Below are 19,374 nucleotides of genomic sequence, written 5' to 3'. Positions count from 1 at the left end.
ACTTCATGGTCACATGGTATCAAATGATGAATAAACATTTTTTGATGATGAGAAGACTTTAGCACATACGCTTTTAGAAAATTATTAAAAGAGTTTTTACTGTTGGGTTAAATAGATATTTATGAAGAGTCGAAAAAAAGTTACAACGGATGACTGAGATTACCATAGAGGACTTTAAACGCATAACACACATAACACTATCACATAGTATATTGTATATTTTTAAGTTTCACAATAATAATATGTTATCAATAATGTTTCATGTGAGTATAGTCGTATAGATGTGTTATTCGTATAGATTTGTTTTTAATGTTAGCCCACCGATTTCCGCTCCCAGGTGGACACACACCTAGCCATAGGGAAAGTCCACTTGGTAACGAAGAAGCGCGCATCCCAGGATTCCTATATTGCTGTAAAACATTATGTTTTGCACAATAAACAATGGGGACCGGGGCAGAGGAATGCCAACACCAGTTCCTCCCCCGGTTTTCGATAACAAGAAATGTGTCACATTTGCTAATGTTTTAGTACATTTTACTCAATATCCTAATGGAGTGATCATAATTGGGTTTTTCATACAACTCATGTGTGCGCTTCCTGGGTACATATCCTATAGGCTATGTAGGGTATGCAAACATTTTTTTTAAATTCAGTATTATCATTAAAGCCACTAATGGTTGAGCTTCTGGTATCGATAATAAGACAAGACATTTTATATCGCCAAAGCTTCTATAATTCTATGAATAACATTATGAAAACATTATTAAATAATTTTAGTGATTAAGTTGTTATTAACTTACAACAATTGGCGCGGGTACCTACACGACCGACGTCATTTTTTTGGGATTTAATTGTTACAAAACATAATATTATGCCACGCACATTCAGATATTTTCTTATCGTATATTCTTATATTATGTACTATACTGTAGTCTACGTCTTATGGTGATGACGTAAGAATAAGAATAAAAATGTTTCATTGTGTGGGTGTTCTTATTAGTTGCGTGGACATTGAAAAATATTTTACAAACAACGAGTCAGCCCGGGGTCAAATTAAAACAAAAAACTCGGAATATTATATACTTAAAGATTACAATAACTGCAATATCAGGCGATTATCATTAATTATTCTTGAGTACAATGCAAAGCGATGTTGACCTATATAATATGAATATGTTGATTTCAGACAGACTTTGGCCAAACGATTCGTTCAATCCACGGCAAGAACTTGGACACTCTCGTGTAAATGCCAGGCGAATCCATCGTGGCGCACTGCTTACCGGCCGACGTGACGCCTACTTGCGTGTACATGCACGGGTATTCGGAGTGCAAAATTTGAAGCGGACCACCAGAATCGCCCTGTGTAACGAACACGATTAAAAATAATTAAAACTGATGACTATGAATAGGTACTATACCATAGGTGGATTTACGAGGAGATCCAGGACCCCCCCCCCAGACATCAATATTTATATTTAAAAAAATACAGTCCCTCATCCCCTGATATTGAAAATTCGCCACTGAATACTACAATACAGGACTCTACGCACATGTAATGTATAGTTCGTACTTTACGTTTCACAATAATGAATTATTTCCCATGTAAAGAAGAGTGCGGCACATTTATCGTTGTTTAAATAGCAAATAGATCTAACACGTAGTCATAATGACGAGATTAAATTGATTAAAATGTGCATTGTCCGTTGTCTTAATTAGAATTTCTGCGACGAACGTAATGTTTTTAAAGCGAGTTAAAGAAAAACAAAATAAAATAGACTTATCAATTGATTTTAAATTTAATATATCTAACAAAATTGGCGGTAGAGCGTGTGATGGGTATACCTAATACGGATATGATCCGTTACTATTTACTTTATACCTAAGTTTAGTGAGATATATCCAAATTTAATTTATTATTAAATACGAAAAACGTAGAAATTTTCAACTTTTTCTGGCGGAGGGATCCAATAATTTTTTTAATTCTAGAATTGTATAGGTATTGATATTGATAAGCTGAGCGTAAATTTGGTATATTACGCACTCGTAAGACTGAGGCAACAAATGCCCGTGTAGGGTCCTCTTAAAACGTTAGAGTGAAGAAGAAACGAAGAAACACATACAACTTACCCCACAAGTGTCTTTTTCACCACCCGCATAGCCAGCGCACATCATGCTGTCTTCAAGTATTCCGAGCATCAACTGAGATTTCTTGATCAAGGCATAATTGCTTTTGCACAAGTCCGTCGGGATGATGTCCAAAACAACTTTTAACAGATCCGGACTCGGTAGTCCACCTGTAAAACGGTTTAGGTATTTTAATAATGTTTATGTGACAATATTTTGAAAATAAAATTATATGGAGTCAGGACCATATTATTCGTTTTAGCGAACCCTATTGCTAATAATTATTAACTAGGGCACGGGACTTCTAAGAGCTTGCATGTTTTTAAATAATCATTAAAATTTAAAAGCAAAGCTAAGTAATATAGATATTTGTTTCATGGCAATACAAGTTTATATTTAAAATGTATAGTTGCATACTTTGCATATTTGACCATATTTCATTTATAAGTGCATATTTGACCATTTTTCATTTTATAAATGCATATTTAACAATTATTTATGTGTATTTATTATTTAATTTTATAAAAAAAGTTAATTTTAAATAGATTTCCTGCGCCAGATATAAATATTTAAAAATTAATGTTTGCGTTTTTCTTGCCTATCACTATAATTGTATTGTTATTTATTGGTACACTGTTAGTACACATCGCGTGATTCCCGATAGGCAATAAGCCAATAATGATATAATTAATAAATATTTTATAGACTATGACTAGTCTGTTGTAGATGGTTCCGTGAATAATAAAAATTAACAGTTGGTGTTGTGCGTTCTTCGTATTTTGTTTTCGTGCTGTGTTTTTTCTTTCCAGTGAACCATAATGAACCTATACTAAAATAATTAAAAAATGCCAAGATATAAACCAAAACATGATCGGCTTAACGATTTTTTAAAGAATTTAATTTTTTTTAAATGCATATTTTAGTAGTATATTTATTGATTCTTTAGGGCATAAATGCATACATATTTAAGGTTTTTAAGGGCATGAAGTCCCTAGCTCTAGTGGCTAGTAATAACTATAATAAGTATTTGTTGGTATTTTGAACGTTGATTTTCGAGGGTTCTAGTATTCAAAAATGTTTTTATTAACTTATTTTAAATTAAATTTAAAAAAAAAATTTGTAATTAATAATAATAATTATTATTATTTATGACAGTACAAAAACATTTGGAATCTCCCACCTCCCCCTCTTCCATCCTTACCCAAGCACACGGCCATACATTTTAAGTACGGTCCTGGACGATATTCGTTTTAAGCCAATGATAATCAACCAACCATATTCAACCTGTCCCCAACCAGTTGCTATCACCGTCTGCAAAGGACTCGTCTGCCAGTTGGAATCTGCGTTAAGACAAATGGGCCGTATGTAAGCCGTAAACTTCACGTCCCGGTCCAAATGGAACAACGCTATATCGTTGTACAATGACGGTGGTTTATAATTCGGGTGCACTTCGCGTCGGTCAATTTGGTAGTCCTTTGGTGTGGCATCGTCGGTATCCGTCAGATAGTTCAAATCTCCCAGGCGTGCCCAGCGCACCAACGTTCTGCAATAATAATGTATTTTAATGATTTCACGAAAAACAAATATTCATCAAAATTACTCTTTTTCGTAGTTTGTATAACCTGCGTACATAATAGATACTGAGGTCTGATAGATTACTGTAAACACATACTATCCCGAAAGACTGTAGTGAGAATAGTGACAACGCGCAAAAGGAATGGAACTTATACTCGGAGGCGTATTCAGCCGCCTTGGTAACGAGTGAAGTGATAGTCTAATGCAGCGGTTCCCAAACTTTTACGACCACGGCACCCTTAAAAAATTGTTTGTGTTTCGCGGAACCCCAATGTCTAATCCAACTCAACTACAATTTTTGTAAATTAAAAAAGGAAAATCAATTCCTTAAACTCTCAAGTCCAAATAATATTTTAATGATACTGTTAATGACTTTTCATTATTAAACTTAGTTAAAAAAAAAATTTTCAATCAAACATTTTTTGAACAACAAACATTAAATAAACATAATTTTCTCAATAATCGCATACATCTAACGGAACCCTTGACATTGTCCCACGGAACCCTAAGGTTCCGCGGAACACACTTTGGGAAACGCTGGTCTAATGGCACAAATTAAGGGGTTACGAGGCTTAGCCACCCAAAAGTATGACAAAGTGCAGTTAAATGTTGAGTGTCCCGAATATTATCGTTATTTCTTTACAGTTTTTGAATTGATAAAAAGTCATGTATGCAATCAACAATATTATTGAGAAAGGATGCCACTCTGGATCACTCTTTGATCAAACTAGGTATAATGAATGTTTTTCAGTGTTCATAAGAAGTGTAAATTCATTATTATAATATGTATATAATATCATACTAACTCTTCGTTGTCGAGTTGTGCAAATGCACAGTGCGCTGCGGACAGGATCCATCTTTTGCTGATTAGTGATCCACCGCAGCCCCATGTGTCATTTGAAGGATACCTGCTATAACCCAACAAAGCCTATACAATAAAATTATCAAATTAGAAAACTATTAATACATTCTTATGATGGTTATGTTTAATATTATAATTACTACATTACCATGTGCGGAAATTCTTTTGCATCGGCCTTCGTGCCGTTAACGATTAATGTCTTGAAATTTTTACAATCTTTAACTCGGATAAATACATCCTCGTCTTCACCAAATAATGATGGATCTCTTATATATTTGTAAGTCGACTTCGAATATTCCATGCACACTTATTTAAAATTTAAAAAAAATTGCAGTATATTACTATACTACTGCAACAACTAGTGAAATAATTTTTTTTTTATCAGCTGGCTTATATAACAAATTTTAGATACAAAATGTAACCACTTACTTTCAGCGGCCGAATACGTTTCTACGACATTGGATTGATCAACTGGTGGATTACTAGTGGTATTGGTCACATCATCTGTAAGTGGACAATGAACAAATGAAACCAACTATTAAAATGACCAAAATTGAGGCAGGAAAACATTTTTCTCATACCCCTTAGTTTCAAAATAGTTAATCAATAAAAATTATTGTTGTTTTATGAAGAACTCAAATTATAGTGACGATTGTATAACGAGTAAAAATCTTTTTTTTTGGAACAGTTACATAATAAATTATAATTACATAATATGTTACCTTTAGCTGCCAAATATGTATCCATGCCTTTGGATTGATCAACTGTCGAATTACTAGTGGTATTATTGGTCATATCATCTGTGAACGGACAATAAACAATAGAAATCAACGAGTAAAATTATCGTAATTGCAATGGAAAAACATTTTTCTTAATTTCCTAACCCCCCCCCCCTTTTTATACTACCTGTGGGTATTAGATTTTAAATAGTTAATTAATGATAACTATGTTATTCTATGAATAATTCGAATTATAGTGACGATTGTATACACTCAACATTTCAAACGTAAACATGTCAATAGAACTCAGCGGTGTGTTAAGCTGAATCTTGTTTTTCAAAATTTAAAATATTTTAGGTATAATACTGCAATGACAAGCATACCTGTGGTGAGAGAGGAGTTATTCTACCAGGATCCGGAATTTGTAAGAGGGCCTGGAGATTTGATAAAGTTCATGATAGGTGGTCAACAAAAGTGTGCCCCCCCCCCAGGTATTATCCGCGGAACAGGGTTTATCTCACCACGGTCCTAATGACAAGTAAAAATCTTTTTTTTGGAACAGTTATAGCTGACTTAATAAATTATAATTACATAATATAAGCTCTTACTTTTAGCTGCCAAATATGTATCCATGCCTTTGGATTGATCATCTGGTAGATTACTAGTGGTATTGGTCACATCATCTGTAAGAGGATAGTACATAATAGAAACCAACAAATAAAATGATCAAAATTGCAGCAGAAAAACATTTTTCTCAAGTCTCACCTCTCTCTATATATATACCTATATATTCTACGTGCGCATTAGATTCGAAATAGTTAAGCAATAATATTTAGTGTTATTACATGAATAAATCAAATTATTGATGATCGTAATAATATTGTATACAATATACATCCAACATCCAACCCATAAGTACAACATAGTTTATCAAGTAATTTTTGACACGTACCGTTAGGTTCGGATAGTTTAGAAAGCCATAGCACGTTACAGTTAGGACAATTTGGGATTCTCGCTATATAAGTTTCAGGTGCAGGGTTATTCCTAGACCCTAGGATGTTGTACATGAAACAGATGCATGACAAAATATAGTATATATAGGCATATAGCTCTTGCGGGGATCCAATTTCAGTCTTGAGCAAATTGCAGCCCTTGATGTCTCCCACGTCTAACATTGCTCACTCTTTTCACACAATGTAGTATATTATAATATTAGTTATTTTGCATTGAAAAAAAACCCATTTAGGCATAGGTATTTGAGGTCTTACTTTTTTTTTAAACCATATCAAAAAATGTAAATTACACTACATGTCACCATAAAAAGATTCACAGAACGTAATATTTAAATATTATAATAAGCTTACCTTTATTTTGCGGAGCACAGCATCCCAAACTCACAATACATATTACAAGAAACGTCATAAATATACAGTGTAAGCTTGTAAGACTCTTCATTTCGTACGATACTATATTAGAGTTAATATTTTAATATTTACTATTATAGCTGTTATCGTATAACTTGTTGAAGAATATAGGGTCGACGTTAGGTTAACGTTTATGAAACACTGCAAATAAGTTACTGAACAATGAATACCAATATTTGTTGTATTAGTGTGACGTCACAAGTATAAAATATAAACATATTCAGAATTCACATTTATATACAAAATTAAAGACTACCTAATTTAAAACCACTAATCCCACTCCTATTACACGTGACCTTCTCTGTATATAATAACATTTTATACGATATAAGTAGGTATGTAAAAACACATTCTGTAAGAAATCCGATTAAATGTTGTATTGAGTGGGGGTATAAGTAACTCATTACTCTTTTATATGAATCTTTTAAACTTGTATAGTTATTAATTATGTATTATAATAATTTATAGATATACTATAACTTACAAGACCTTATGGAAGGTTGGTATGAGAGGTAAAATATAATATTATATAACTGTCATTTTTACTCCCGAACTTACGTTAATACATTATTATCAGTATTCCAACTGTAATGGCGCAAAAATAGAATAAACAAAAATACGGCTCCCAGTTGCCTGCAATAATATTAAAATCTGACATTAACTTTAAGAATCTGTATGATTATCTACACTTATAAGTGCTGGAGAACAATACCAGATGCAAGTATTGCAATTACGTTATTACCTTCTTCCAGGTGTTCATAGGCTCTCGAGGTTGTGTATTCGAGAATTTGATCAAATACACTGTACAATATAAATGTATAGGTATGTACATAAAATGTAATAAAATGTGGTCAATAATAATACCTATATATATATATATTTTTTTTTTTGATTTAAGCTTCGGCAACTGAGGCCATTATCTGTAGGTTGTGTGGTACTGTAAGGTTTGGGACTGTAGGGGAGGGGGGAATACGTGTGTGAATTATATATTTTATATTACATTTCTTATCTGACTCTAGGTTATGCTGTAGAAGTTTTAGATGACACAAATTAACTACTTAAAATACTAGAATCAAAATAATAAAACACACTCATTATCGCTCGTCATAAGGAGTCCAGTTGTCGCTTGTGGGATTCGGTACGTGGTGCGAATGAACTGGCGAAGGAACGACCCGGTTATGCTGACCAAAGAGTGCAGGAAGCTTCATCAAAGGGTTATTTTGTGCATCCGATTTCCCTTCTGCGTCAAGGACCTTTTTTTACCATGCCTTTTCTCTGGCGGCATATAAGAAAGCTTTACCATTACAAACATAAGGACGTGTCGATTCTTAATCCGTGATCGTATAATATGAGCAGATTATTTTTGTTTGTGACAATTATTTATTGGAGTCTGGAGATTTTCGATTTCTACGTGCGACAGTCTGGCAGTTATTTATTTATCTGTTACATTTTAAAGAATTGTTATATGTGAGCATATCATTACACAACATAGGCACCAAATAAATTTTTTTAAAAGGGGAAAGTAGGGAAGAGTTCTGCTGTACAGTAGGTGTCAAGTGTCATCTCGTTAAGCAGGTAGGTCACTATAATGTAAATGTTAAATTCAAATTCAATGATAAATGATTGCATACAAAAAAACGGTTATGGGGCGAAGTTGGTAGACAGCCTTATAAATATACAACCTTAGTATAATATTCTATTATATACTTATATTATTATTAGTAATATTGTCACTAGGTATAGTAATTTATTTCACTATCAGTAATACCAAGGTCGTCGCGGGAGATTGTGGGAGGGTCATGGACTCCACGTTTTTTTTAGTTAATATTTGTTGTTAAAAAATACTTTAAATGTGGTGTATTGTCAGAGACTTTTGACTTTGCACCCTGGTATATATTTCTGCAAGCGCCCTTGAGTAATACCACAGTAATACTGTAGGTTAAATTAATTTTGCAGAATACATTGCATTTAATATATTATTAATATTTAATTATTTAATATTATAAGACGGAGACAACACATGCGGCATCCTCTTAATCTATTTATGTTCATTTCAGGCTGACTTTTTGGGCCAAACGATTTGTTCGATCCACGGCAAGAACTTGGATACTTTCGTGTAAACGCCAGGTGAATTCTTCTTGGCACACAGCTTACCAAACGATGTGATGCCTACTTGTGTATACATGCACGAGTAATTGCCGTGCGCTATTTGTAGTGGACCACCAGAATCGCCCTGTGTGACAAAATCGAGGAAGCAGTGTTAAGACGGATGACCGTGAATACTACCACAGAGGACTCCATAGACCTATAAAAAAATGGACTGCTAGTAGAAAGAGAGGTACTAAATCTATTATTCCAAAATTGTTAGAAGGAGATAAAGCATAAAAAGATTTATTATAGAAGAACACATTATTTTTCATGGAAATACGCATAGTTTTCATAAAAACTTACTTCCTTATCACTGATGAAAACATTAAGCTGTTAGTTTTAAGCGCGATTTAGGATAGTATGGTTGCCCAACGATCTATAAGTGATCCACTTAGTGATCTTTTAGTCGACAGCGTTCCGGTGGTAACATACAATTTGTTAAAATGTTATTTAATTCAATAGTAATTAATAATTATTGTTTATTTTGTTATTTACTCATAATATTTTATGATTAGTATATAATATACTTCAATAAGATGCAAATATGACACTTAAAATAAAATAGTCCATTAAGAGCTAATAGTGGTATCTGGATTCGTTTCCTGTGACATAGCTCGTTGGGCAACCATTCAATATGAATTCATGATTTAAGTTAGATCTCCATCTCCAATTGTTGATTATTATTCCACGATACCTCATGTTTTCTTTAAAGGTTATACACTGCGGTTGTGGCGGTAAATCGTGTACCTTGATAATATTGTACTCGTTTTACTGCCAAGTAAACCGCAACCGCTACAGTGTGTATGTCACCTTTATGATTTTCTTACTCTATCTTTATCATATACAATATTAATGCATCTCTCACTGACGATGGTGATTTCATGGAGACATAGACGGGGTGTGTGGGAGGTGCAGTCCATTTATTTATATGTGTATGCGACTATATGCACTATACACACGTATAACGTAGTTCGTATTTTAAGTGTCACAATAATCAATGATGTCCCATATGCGTGGGTGTGGCACATATTTGTCGGCAATTAAAACAAAAAAATTACAACTACAAAATATTTAAAAAGAATTATCGTTTGCTTTAAAATTAAAATATCGAAAGACATCGACACTGCAGTCAGTAGATCGTGCGATGGCTATAACGTTTTCGTTTACTTAATGTGGGCAGATGTATTCCAATATTAAATATGGCTAACGTGTAGAATGATTCAGAATTACATGACTCTTGTACGTTATGCGTGTGTACGAGTGCAGCATAGTCCTCTTAAAATGACTAACACGAAACACGATAATATGTAACTTGCCCCACAAGTGTCTTTTTCGCCATTCGCATAGCCCGCACACATCATACTTTCTTCGAGTATTCCGTTCGCCAACTGAGTTCCCCCTATCGACGCGTAATTGCTTTTGCACTGGTTTATAGGGATCATGTTCAAAGTCACTTTTAACAGATCCGGACTAGCTGGTCCATCTGTAAAACGAGTTACTTGTAATCATGCTTACGTGACATCATTCTGAAAATGTACCAAGACTCAAGACCGAGTTAATAGTTTTATAGTGACCCAGAGTTTAAAATATACTATGCATTTTAAGACGTCCCTATTGTTAAGTATCTATAATAGATACTATGGGTACCTACTTCGTTTTGAACGTTGGCGCTCAAGCGTAGTCCTTAACATTTTTTTTCAATTTCATTTAAAAAAACGTTTTTATTTTCAACATTTTATAATTTATAACTGTAAAAACATTTGTCAAATAATTTTAGCACCCGTGTCCCCCCCCCCCCCCTTCACTCCTACGGTCCTAATTATTAAGTACGGCCCTGGACGATAATCGTTTTAAGCCAAGGAAAATAAACGAACTGAAGTATATCTGTCCCCAACCAGTCGCTACCACCGTCTGCAAAGTACTCGACTGCCAGTTGGAATCTGCGTTAAGACAAATGGGCCGTATGTAAGCCGAAAACTTCACGTCTCGGTCCAGATGGAACAACGCTATATCGTTGTACAATGACGGAGGTTGATAATTCGGGTGCACTACTCGATGGTCGATTTGGTAGTCCATTGGTCTTGCATCGTCGGTGTCCATCAGATAGTTGAGTTCTCCCAGGCGTGCCCAGCGCACGAACGTTCTTCAATAATAAATACTAATACATAATATTAATGTTTTCACAACAGAAATAATTCATCAAAATAAATCGTTTTTGTAGCTCATACGGCCATGTAGGGTGTAACACAAGAAAGACCGGACGAATAAAATAACTTTTGTTCTAATAATCAATGTATTTTAATTTTCTTTTTATACTCCATTGTAAAGTTTTCTTAGCTTAGGATAATATGGTACAACTGAGACAAATCGTCGAATCGTATATCATACCGCCCTCATAAGAAACAATTTTTTATTTTGTAAGTGGAATGATAAATATTTTGAATTGTATACATTACTAACTGAAGATTGATATTAAATAACGAATATTATATGAACAATTAAATTAATTGTAACTTATTATTCATAATTAGTAATTACTAGGACTTTTAGGAGATTGCATGTTTTCTAATATCCATTCAAAATATGGCTTAGTAATGTAGAAATCTGTTTTACAATACCAGGAGTCTACAGTAATGTTTTTTGATTATTTTACTCTTTTTCGCGTGATAGTGCGTATTTTACATGTGTTTTTAAATTGCTAAAAAATGGTAAGTAGATGGCTTAAAATGATATTCAAAGATATTACTATGTATTTATCTGTACTGAAGAATATAAAATTCTACATATTATTTTGATAGTCATGGAACTCAAATAATAAATGTTTTCAGTTACGGTGTCAATAGTCTTTCAAAAGACTGTGAAATTAATATTGTATATTATATGATACTAACTTTTCGTCTAGTTTTTCACAGTGTGCTGCGGACAGGATCCATCTATTGCTGATCAGAGATCCACCGCAGGCCCATGCGTTACTTTTGGGGTTCTTGTTATAACCCAACAAAGCCTATACAATTATCAAATAAATTACAAATCGATTAAAGTATTAACACATCATGGCTATTAAAATCTATGTGTTTCATGTAATTGTTACTATTATAACATTACCATGTGCGGAAATTCTTTTGGATGAGTCCTCGTACCGTTAACGATTAAGGTTAAGACATCGTGACAATCTTTCACTTTGATAACATGGTCGTGACCCGACAATAATACTGGATCCTTTATGTAATTGTAAATCAACTGCGAATACTCGCTGCACTCTTATTTGAAATTAAAACAAATAACAATTAATATTATTTTTTATATTTTTATAACAGCTACATCGTATATAACAAATTATAGCTACAAATATATAATGTAAACACATACTTTCAGCGGCCGAATACGTTTCCGTGTCTTTGGTTTGATCATCTGACGGAAAAACAATTTTACTGGTCTTATTACCTGCAAGAAGACAATAAGCAATACAAATCAAGGAGTCGTATGAGCGAAATTGTAGTGGCAAAACATTTTTTCATAATTTTCTAGTATTGTCTGCAGTTATATCACTTATACAGCTGTACCGATGAAAACGAAAAACATTTTTTCAATAATTAATATGATATTATATTATATATTGTTTAAAAAAATTAAAAATAAACATGCGTACCTTAATACCGTATACGACATAAACTGTTCTCAAGGTAACGCTTGTTTGTATTATTTAGGTACCTATTGTTTTACCGTATTTCACCCGTGATTATTTACTCATGTAAAAAACGAACTTCATATAATTTTATTCGTTTAATTATTTGCTGCTAATAATTAACTGATTCATCATTAACCACAATGATGGCTGCACATTCCGAAAAACCATTTGATGATAATGATAGCTGTTTTGAACTATTGTTGTTTTACTACGAAATCGGTAAAACTATCGTATTCTGGACGAATGTTTTCTTGATCTCTTCCACCATGATTACCGGTAATCTGTAGCTCAATGTAATAGTACAGGAATAAAAGGAGTAAGCCTAAGCCACACTAAACCGTGCAGTGAAGGGTTCCGGATGGTGGCCATGTAGGAAAAGGGGACTTTCAATCATATAGAAAATATATATTATCCGTATATATATATATATATGGATGGGACATACCGCGGTATTCAAGTGTGATCGAAGAGCATGCTTACTAGTTACCAAAGTGGTTAAATGCTTAATTAAAGTGTGGTATCCTGACAAACTGTGATAAGTAACGATAACACAAACATATTTTATGCAAAGGTACTATTTATATAGTTATTTAAATAGTGAGAAAAAAACCATATTGAATATAATTATTTTATTCGGAAAATTGGATGACATCGAAATGATATTATAAGTTGTCTTTATCTTATAACCAGTATCTATAACCTCAAATAACCATTAAGGTAATTAGTAGACTCTTCGCTCACAATATACCGTGTATATAACGAGGTATAAGGATGTCCTGTCTCCTGTGTTCATAATATTACCTATGCTTTCTACGTCTACAAACGTAATTATGGTTTCTTACTTATCATTTGCTTCATTTATTTGTATGAATTTTCAAGTATTTATAGATATCCTGAAGACTGAGCTTGTACTATAGGTAAAATAAAATAAATTCCTAAATTACCGTTATGCGACTAGTACAATACATCGAATGTAACTGGAAGACCTCACAAATGAAATATAACTTTTGTTCTAATCAATAGTTTTTAATTTAATTGTATGAATATAATTTATTCACTCTTGTGATACATGTGTATATGATATAACATTTTTTTCTTTTTTTAATACTGAAAATAAAAAATTTTAAATTTTAAATTCAAAATGGCTCTTTGTGAATCTGGGTTTTAGAAAAAAATTAATTGTAATTTTTTTTAGTCATCTATTTATAATTCCCATTTTTGTTTTTTGTAAAGTAATGTTTATTTAATCGTAAAAAACATATCTGCAAACTCAAAAAATAAACTTTTTTCACATATTTTAAGAGAATTTTTGAATATGTACTCATTAAAATCTAATATTTTTTTAAGTTCCTACTTTTCATATTAATAGATCTTCAAAAATAGTAGACATTTAAAAATATCACGAAAAAATAAACCGTAGATATGCGTTCATAAATGTTTCTACAATTAACATTTTTCTAAAACCCAGATATACAAATCGGCTATTTTCACTTTTTTTTATTTTCAGTATTAAAAATAACAAATGTTATATATTACCTATGGGTACGTGTAGATATATATATATATTTAACATTTATTAACTAGTAAAATCTGTAACAGAAATGCACAATAAGCACAACGGATGGTTACATTATAGTGTGTAGATATATAATCTATAAATTATATATAAAACAACTAAAAAATATTGATTAGAAACCTAGAACCAAAGTCGTCTTATATTCTTATTTACCAAGTCTTCGCCTTGTACAACCTGTGTATATAATATGTTAGTATGTTACATTATTATTTCAGAAAGGATTGCGACAAGCAAATCAAATCACGGCTCATCACCACACCTTCTCTATTTAAACGATAAATCCTATCTGTGGCTATAGGCACCACACAACGGTACCTACCTAAATACCCAATAATTTATAATAACACACTGTACAGGACTATGTTCCATCCCTCTCTATAAATACCTCGAGCTTCTGATCTATCGATCTATTGGAAACAATTAACGTGTAGCTTTATCTGTTATATTTTACACACTATATAAGTGTAAACTTTTATTTTTGGAAATAATATTACTTGTACCTAGTTTTTTTTTTTTGGACGATCAGAAAAAAAAATCATTTAGTTATTTATAAAAACAATTTGCCAGGAAGTTTTGATCGATTGTGTTTCGCTACGAGTAAACATACCGAAATGGTGGTCCGACGAGTCTATTCCATGTTTCGGATGAAACCACTGGATATGAAACACTTCCAAGAGGACACGATGTTAATGCGCCAGCAGCGTCACCACGAAAAGAATCAAATCGAAAAATTCGCATGGCTGAAACGTAGAATCATCGAAAAGGAGACACAAAATGAACGAGACCAACAATTTATGATTTACGGTAATTTCGGCACTGCATCGTACTTTCAGGGTGAAGTGGGTGATATGGAAATCGGAAATAATAACTATAAAAACCAATTACGATTATAATTCGTTATGTTTTCGAGGCTGGATATATTTTAAATAATTAGAGATAATCAATAGATAAGTTCCTCGTTATTAGATTAATTTGATGTACTCATAAATAAGTAGGTAGTTCAGTAGTTGAGTACTTTTTGATGGATTTGTTTTCAGGGTAAGTGTGTCATGAGTGGAGATTTGGTTTAATTTTAGGAGGCTAAGGCCTCCACTATCTTTTTCTTTTGGTTAAGAGTTCAATTTCAGTCATTCAATTATTTTTTACTTTTATTATTATTTTAACATAACGTTGAATTTATCTTTTTTTATATAGGTACATTGCATTTTATACCTGTTCATAGGCTCAAATAGTATTTGAAATATGGGTGGTAACATAGATGTATAAAACTATTATTTATATAGGTATTGAAATATCTGTTGTAATGACCAATGTGTATGGTGAGTGATGACACAACTGAGATTATATGAATTTCGCAGATTTTAAAACAGAGATTAAACATTTTTCATACCTAATAATAATAATATACTCCCATGTATTATGTAGTGATGCCATAATTTTTTTTGGGGGGGGGAGGGATAAGCCCTCAACCCAGTCACCCTTTATTTAACTCTATATGAATGTAGGTAATTGTATAATGATGTTAAAAAATAATTGGTTAATTCGCCTACCTTTGTAGGTTTCAAGTTAAATCTATTAACGATGACTAACGTTTATCTTATTGGTCCTCCGATATTATAGACTGGTTGGCGGATGCGTTGGATTTTTTACTGAACACGAAATCCCATAATCGTCAACGATACTGCGACGACCTCGGAGAAGCGGAATCAATACCGTTCAAAAAATCGGCCACTAAAGATCTGAGATCGTTCCGAAATCTAAACACGTCGATAGTTATAGATGCGTTGGACACATCGACACAACAATTCATTTGCCAAGAATGCGGACTTAAGATTCAGCGGTAGCAGCTTGGTAAAAAAGAAGATATAATAATATTATAGGTACACGGCTTGTTTCGTTGTACCGAAAATGTTTATCACATAATTATTATTATTGCATAAAAAAATACCTAACCCACTAATTCATTTCAACCGTATTCTGGGTGTTTTCGGATGAACCAATGTATTTATAGCCTATTATAATACTATATGTACCTATGAGAGAGAGTTGTAATGTTCTTTTTAGATATTCGTTTTATAGTTTTAAGTTATATAATTAAATACATTTATTTGATATTCATGCCTATGTCTTCAGTCTTTACCTTTCATCACGTAAAAATAATAGAAACTACTTCACAGTTTGTAGTTAAAATTTTAAAACGTTGTTACATAGATGCATGGGATTATACTTTAGTATAGTACAACACCAAAATAAAAGGGTCTTAACAACTTTCTGTTATTTTTTCTATATACTTTATAGGCTGCACAAGAACCGTAGTATACAGGACAATAAGTTTATCGATTAATTCAATATTAATACTAATTTTATTTCATATAAATTATTATTTATTATTATTATAATTAATGATTTACAATTTTCCTGACACATGACCTTATAACTATTAATACCGATGGGCTAGGTGGGTCAAAATTGACATACCCCAGAATACGTTGGTATTTGACAATTAGCTTTGGCCGATTAAAAAGTATTTTATGATTTAGAAACAAATTGTAAGTATTATATAATTATTGATAACAAATATTGAGTAGGTACATAAGATTTTATTAATAAAATGGTGCATGCACCAATAATATTGCAATATTCAATAATACTTTCTACCCCCTCCCCCACTATAATTACACCACTGCAGGATGGAAAAGAACCATAAAGGGAATGGAAGTATTTTGTGCTTGAGACATAGGCGCTACTAGGAGTGTGCTTGGGGCCCTTGAGGTTAGGGCAGCGTCAAAGGACTCTCAAGCTCTTATTCAATACTCCATGACCACTGTTATAACATACCAAAAATAATCCGAGAAAAGAGCTTCTTTTATTATTTTATGTAAGAATATTTTTTTCGACATTTTTATTAAAAAAAAAATTCAAAAAGGAGTCTTTCCTAAGTCCTAACATAAACGAATTATTTCAAATTGCAGTTACAATTCCAATAAGTTCTGTAACATGGGAACATAGATTTTCAAATATGCAACGAATTAAAAATTGGTTGAGGGCAAGTGCGTTACAGCAATGGTTTAATGACTTGTCCATTTTAAATATTAAGTGGGAATGTTGCAATGAATAACGTAAAAACATAATCAAGTGTTGAATAAGTATAAGATATCACAAAGACAAGGAAAATATGTTTAAAATAATACATTATATTCTTATCACCTGTATGTAGTTAATTAAAATATGTTATTCGTACTTGTTGAATTGCAGATGATAACTTATAACATATTTTATTTTAATAATAAGATAATTATTTACTTTGTTAGTATAATATAAACCATTAAATAGGTAATAATGTTGAAGTTAAAAAAAAATGTTATTATTATTTATTTTGAAATTTATATTATCTATATAGTTTTAGCACCCCCTAAAATGTAGCAGCCTTTTCTATTTTGTCAGCGTGTATTGTTTGAGTTGATTAGATATGCAGTGGTATTTTAATTATTTTTATGACACCTGCACTGAAAGTTTAATTTTCCAATTGTAGAGTTCGAAAATTATCTCTTTCCGTCCAGTGAACTGTACCTACTAGTACTTATATCTCTGTATCTCTGTATCTCTATATCGGCGGGCTGTAAAGTAAAAAATACCCACTGCGGTAACGGTCAGAAAGGTTACCGTCCAAATCGGATTAAAATATGCGTGCTGGTTACTATAAGTCAAGGATGACAAATATATAGCATGTGAAAACATTTTGACGTTAAAATTGGTTATGTTATTTTAGTTTTATTAAATATCCCAACAATACCATTTATATTAAAATTGTTTTCTTATTTATAAATATGGCGTTGGAGAGCTTTAAAAATGAATTACGCTAACAAAGCAGGGTAATGAATATTTAATAACGCTGTTGATCAGGTTGAGAAGTAATGATGATCTGCATGTACTCGGCTATCAGCTAAGGAACGTGAATATAATAATTTTTTAGTTAGTTAGATACCTATACAGCGGCATTATCATATTATTATATCATTATCATTATCATATTATTATATTGGTCATTACAAATAAAACATGAAGGTAAGTTTAAGGTTAAAGTTTTGTAGCAAGAACGATAACAAAATGTTTAAATTACGAGACGATGGAATGTCATCGAGATTTTTGTAAAATAATTTACAAAATGAAATATTAAATAAAACGATAAGCTCACCTTTATTTTGCGGTGCACACCATCCCAAACGTACAATACATACTACAATAAACAGCAAAAATATACATTGTAAACTTGTAAGACTCTTCATTATACGCACGAAACTAATATACCTTATTGCAACTAATATTTTAGTATCTACTATAATAATATTATTATCGTCTGATTTCCGGAAGAGTATACATGGCCGACGTTTGAGGAACACTGAAATAGTAGGTAGGTATAATACTGAACAGCGAACATCAAGATTTGTTGTTTTGGTAGGTGGTCACAATCATAACATATTATCATAATCAGAAATTCTGAATTCATATTTATATATACAATATCATGGACTAATTTAAAATCGCAGTTCCCACTTCCATTAGTCATTACACGTGACCTTCTCTGCAGTCTTACCTATATAGATAGGTATAGGTAAATATATTATTGTGTAAGCTATCCGACTAAATGTTGTACATTGAGTGGGAGTAAAAAATCCTTACTCTTTGCTTATTATTATTATTACCTACCTGTTATTATTATTAAGAGGACGCCACACGGGCATTTGTTGTCTCCGTCTTTCGAGTGCTTAGGTAACATAACAAATGTACGCTCAACAAATGACGTTTAGCTTAGTTAGTTTAACAGTTAAAAATAGAATGTAGTTAGAATGAATCTACCTACAACGAAACTGATAGTAAGAACTAAATCTGTGTTTGTATGTGGGCTTTTTTAGGATAGTTCAATTTTCATCAAGTTTTGCGTATATATTATAGCTTACAATAAAAATGTTCGCAATTCACCTGAAAACTGAACTATTGTAGAAATATAATGTTCTTGCCATCAAGTTTCATAATGGGTCAATTCACTCTAATTTTTAAACTAACGAAGCTATACGTGATCTACTGTGCCTAAACTTGCTATATGTTACGCACTTGTAAGACGGAGACAAAAAATATCCGAGTTGACCCCGAGTAGCATTCTCTTAATGTAATATTTATTATGATCATTAATGGATGTAAGATCTTTGGATAGTTTGGTATAAGCGTAGGTACATAATAAAAATTATTGTAATAACGCA

General features: G+C 32.2%; 2 protein-coding genes across 2 annotated transcripts; one reads left to right on the top strand and one right to left on the bottom strand.

Annotated features, from left to right (window-relative positions):
• Positions 1-565: 565 nt before the first annotated feature.
• On the bottom strand, positions 566-18,584 carry LOC111035504 (transmembrane protease serine 9-like). The gene is given in 16 exon segments (XM_022317148.1): positions 566-1,359; positions 2,128-2,294; positions 3,399-3,667; positions 4,506-4,627; positions 4,710-4,867; positions 4,991-5,065; positions 5,284-5,361; positions 5,889-5,963; positions 6,645-6,759; positions 8,764-8,937; positions 10,169-10,335; positions 10,727-10,995; positions 11,744-11,856; positions 11,958-12,112; positions 12,222-12,296; positions 18,312-18,584. Coding segments are annotated over 16 exon segments (2,304 nt in total). The 5' UTR covers positions 18,403-18,584; the 3' UTR covers positions 566-1,158.
• On the top strand, positions 12,313-16,413 carry LOC111035507. Its single transcript, XM_022317150.1, has 3 exons — positions 12,313-12,816; positions 14,684-14,920; positions 15,737-16,413. Exons 1-3 carry the CDS (start codon positions 12,681-12,683, stop codon positions 15,958-15,960), a joined length of 597 nt encoding a protein of 198 aa, XP_022172842.1. The 5' UTR covers positions 12,313-12,680; the 3' UTR covers positions 15,961-16,413.
• Positions 18,585-19,374: the final 790 nt, after the last annotated feature.

Source organism: Myzus persicae, unplaced genomic scaffold (genome assembly GCF_001856785.1).
Source record: "Myzus persicae strain clone G006 unplaced genomic scaffold, MPER_G0061.0, whole genome shotgun sequence".
Taxonomy (NCBI): domain Eukaryota; kingdom Metazoa; phylum Arthropoda; class Insecta; order Hemiptera; family Aphididae; genus Myzus; species Myzus persicae.
The sequence above is the reverse complement of the archived record's forward strand: the minus strand, read 5'-3'. Positions and strand labels throughout refer to the sequence as shown.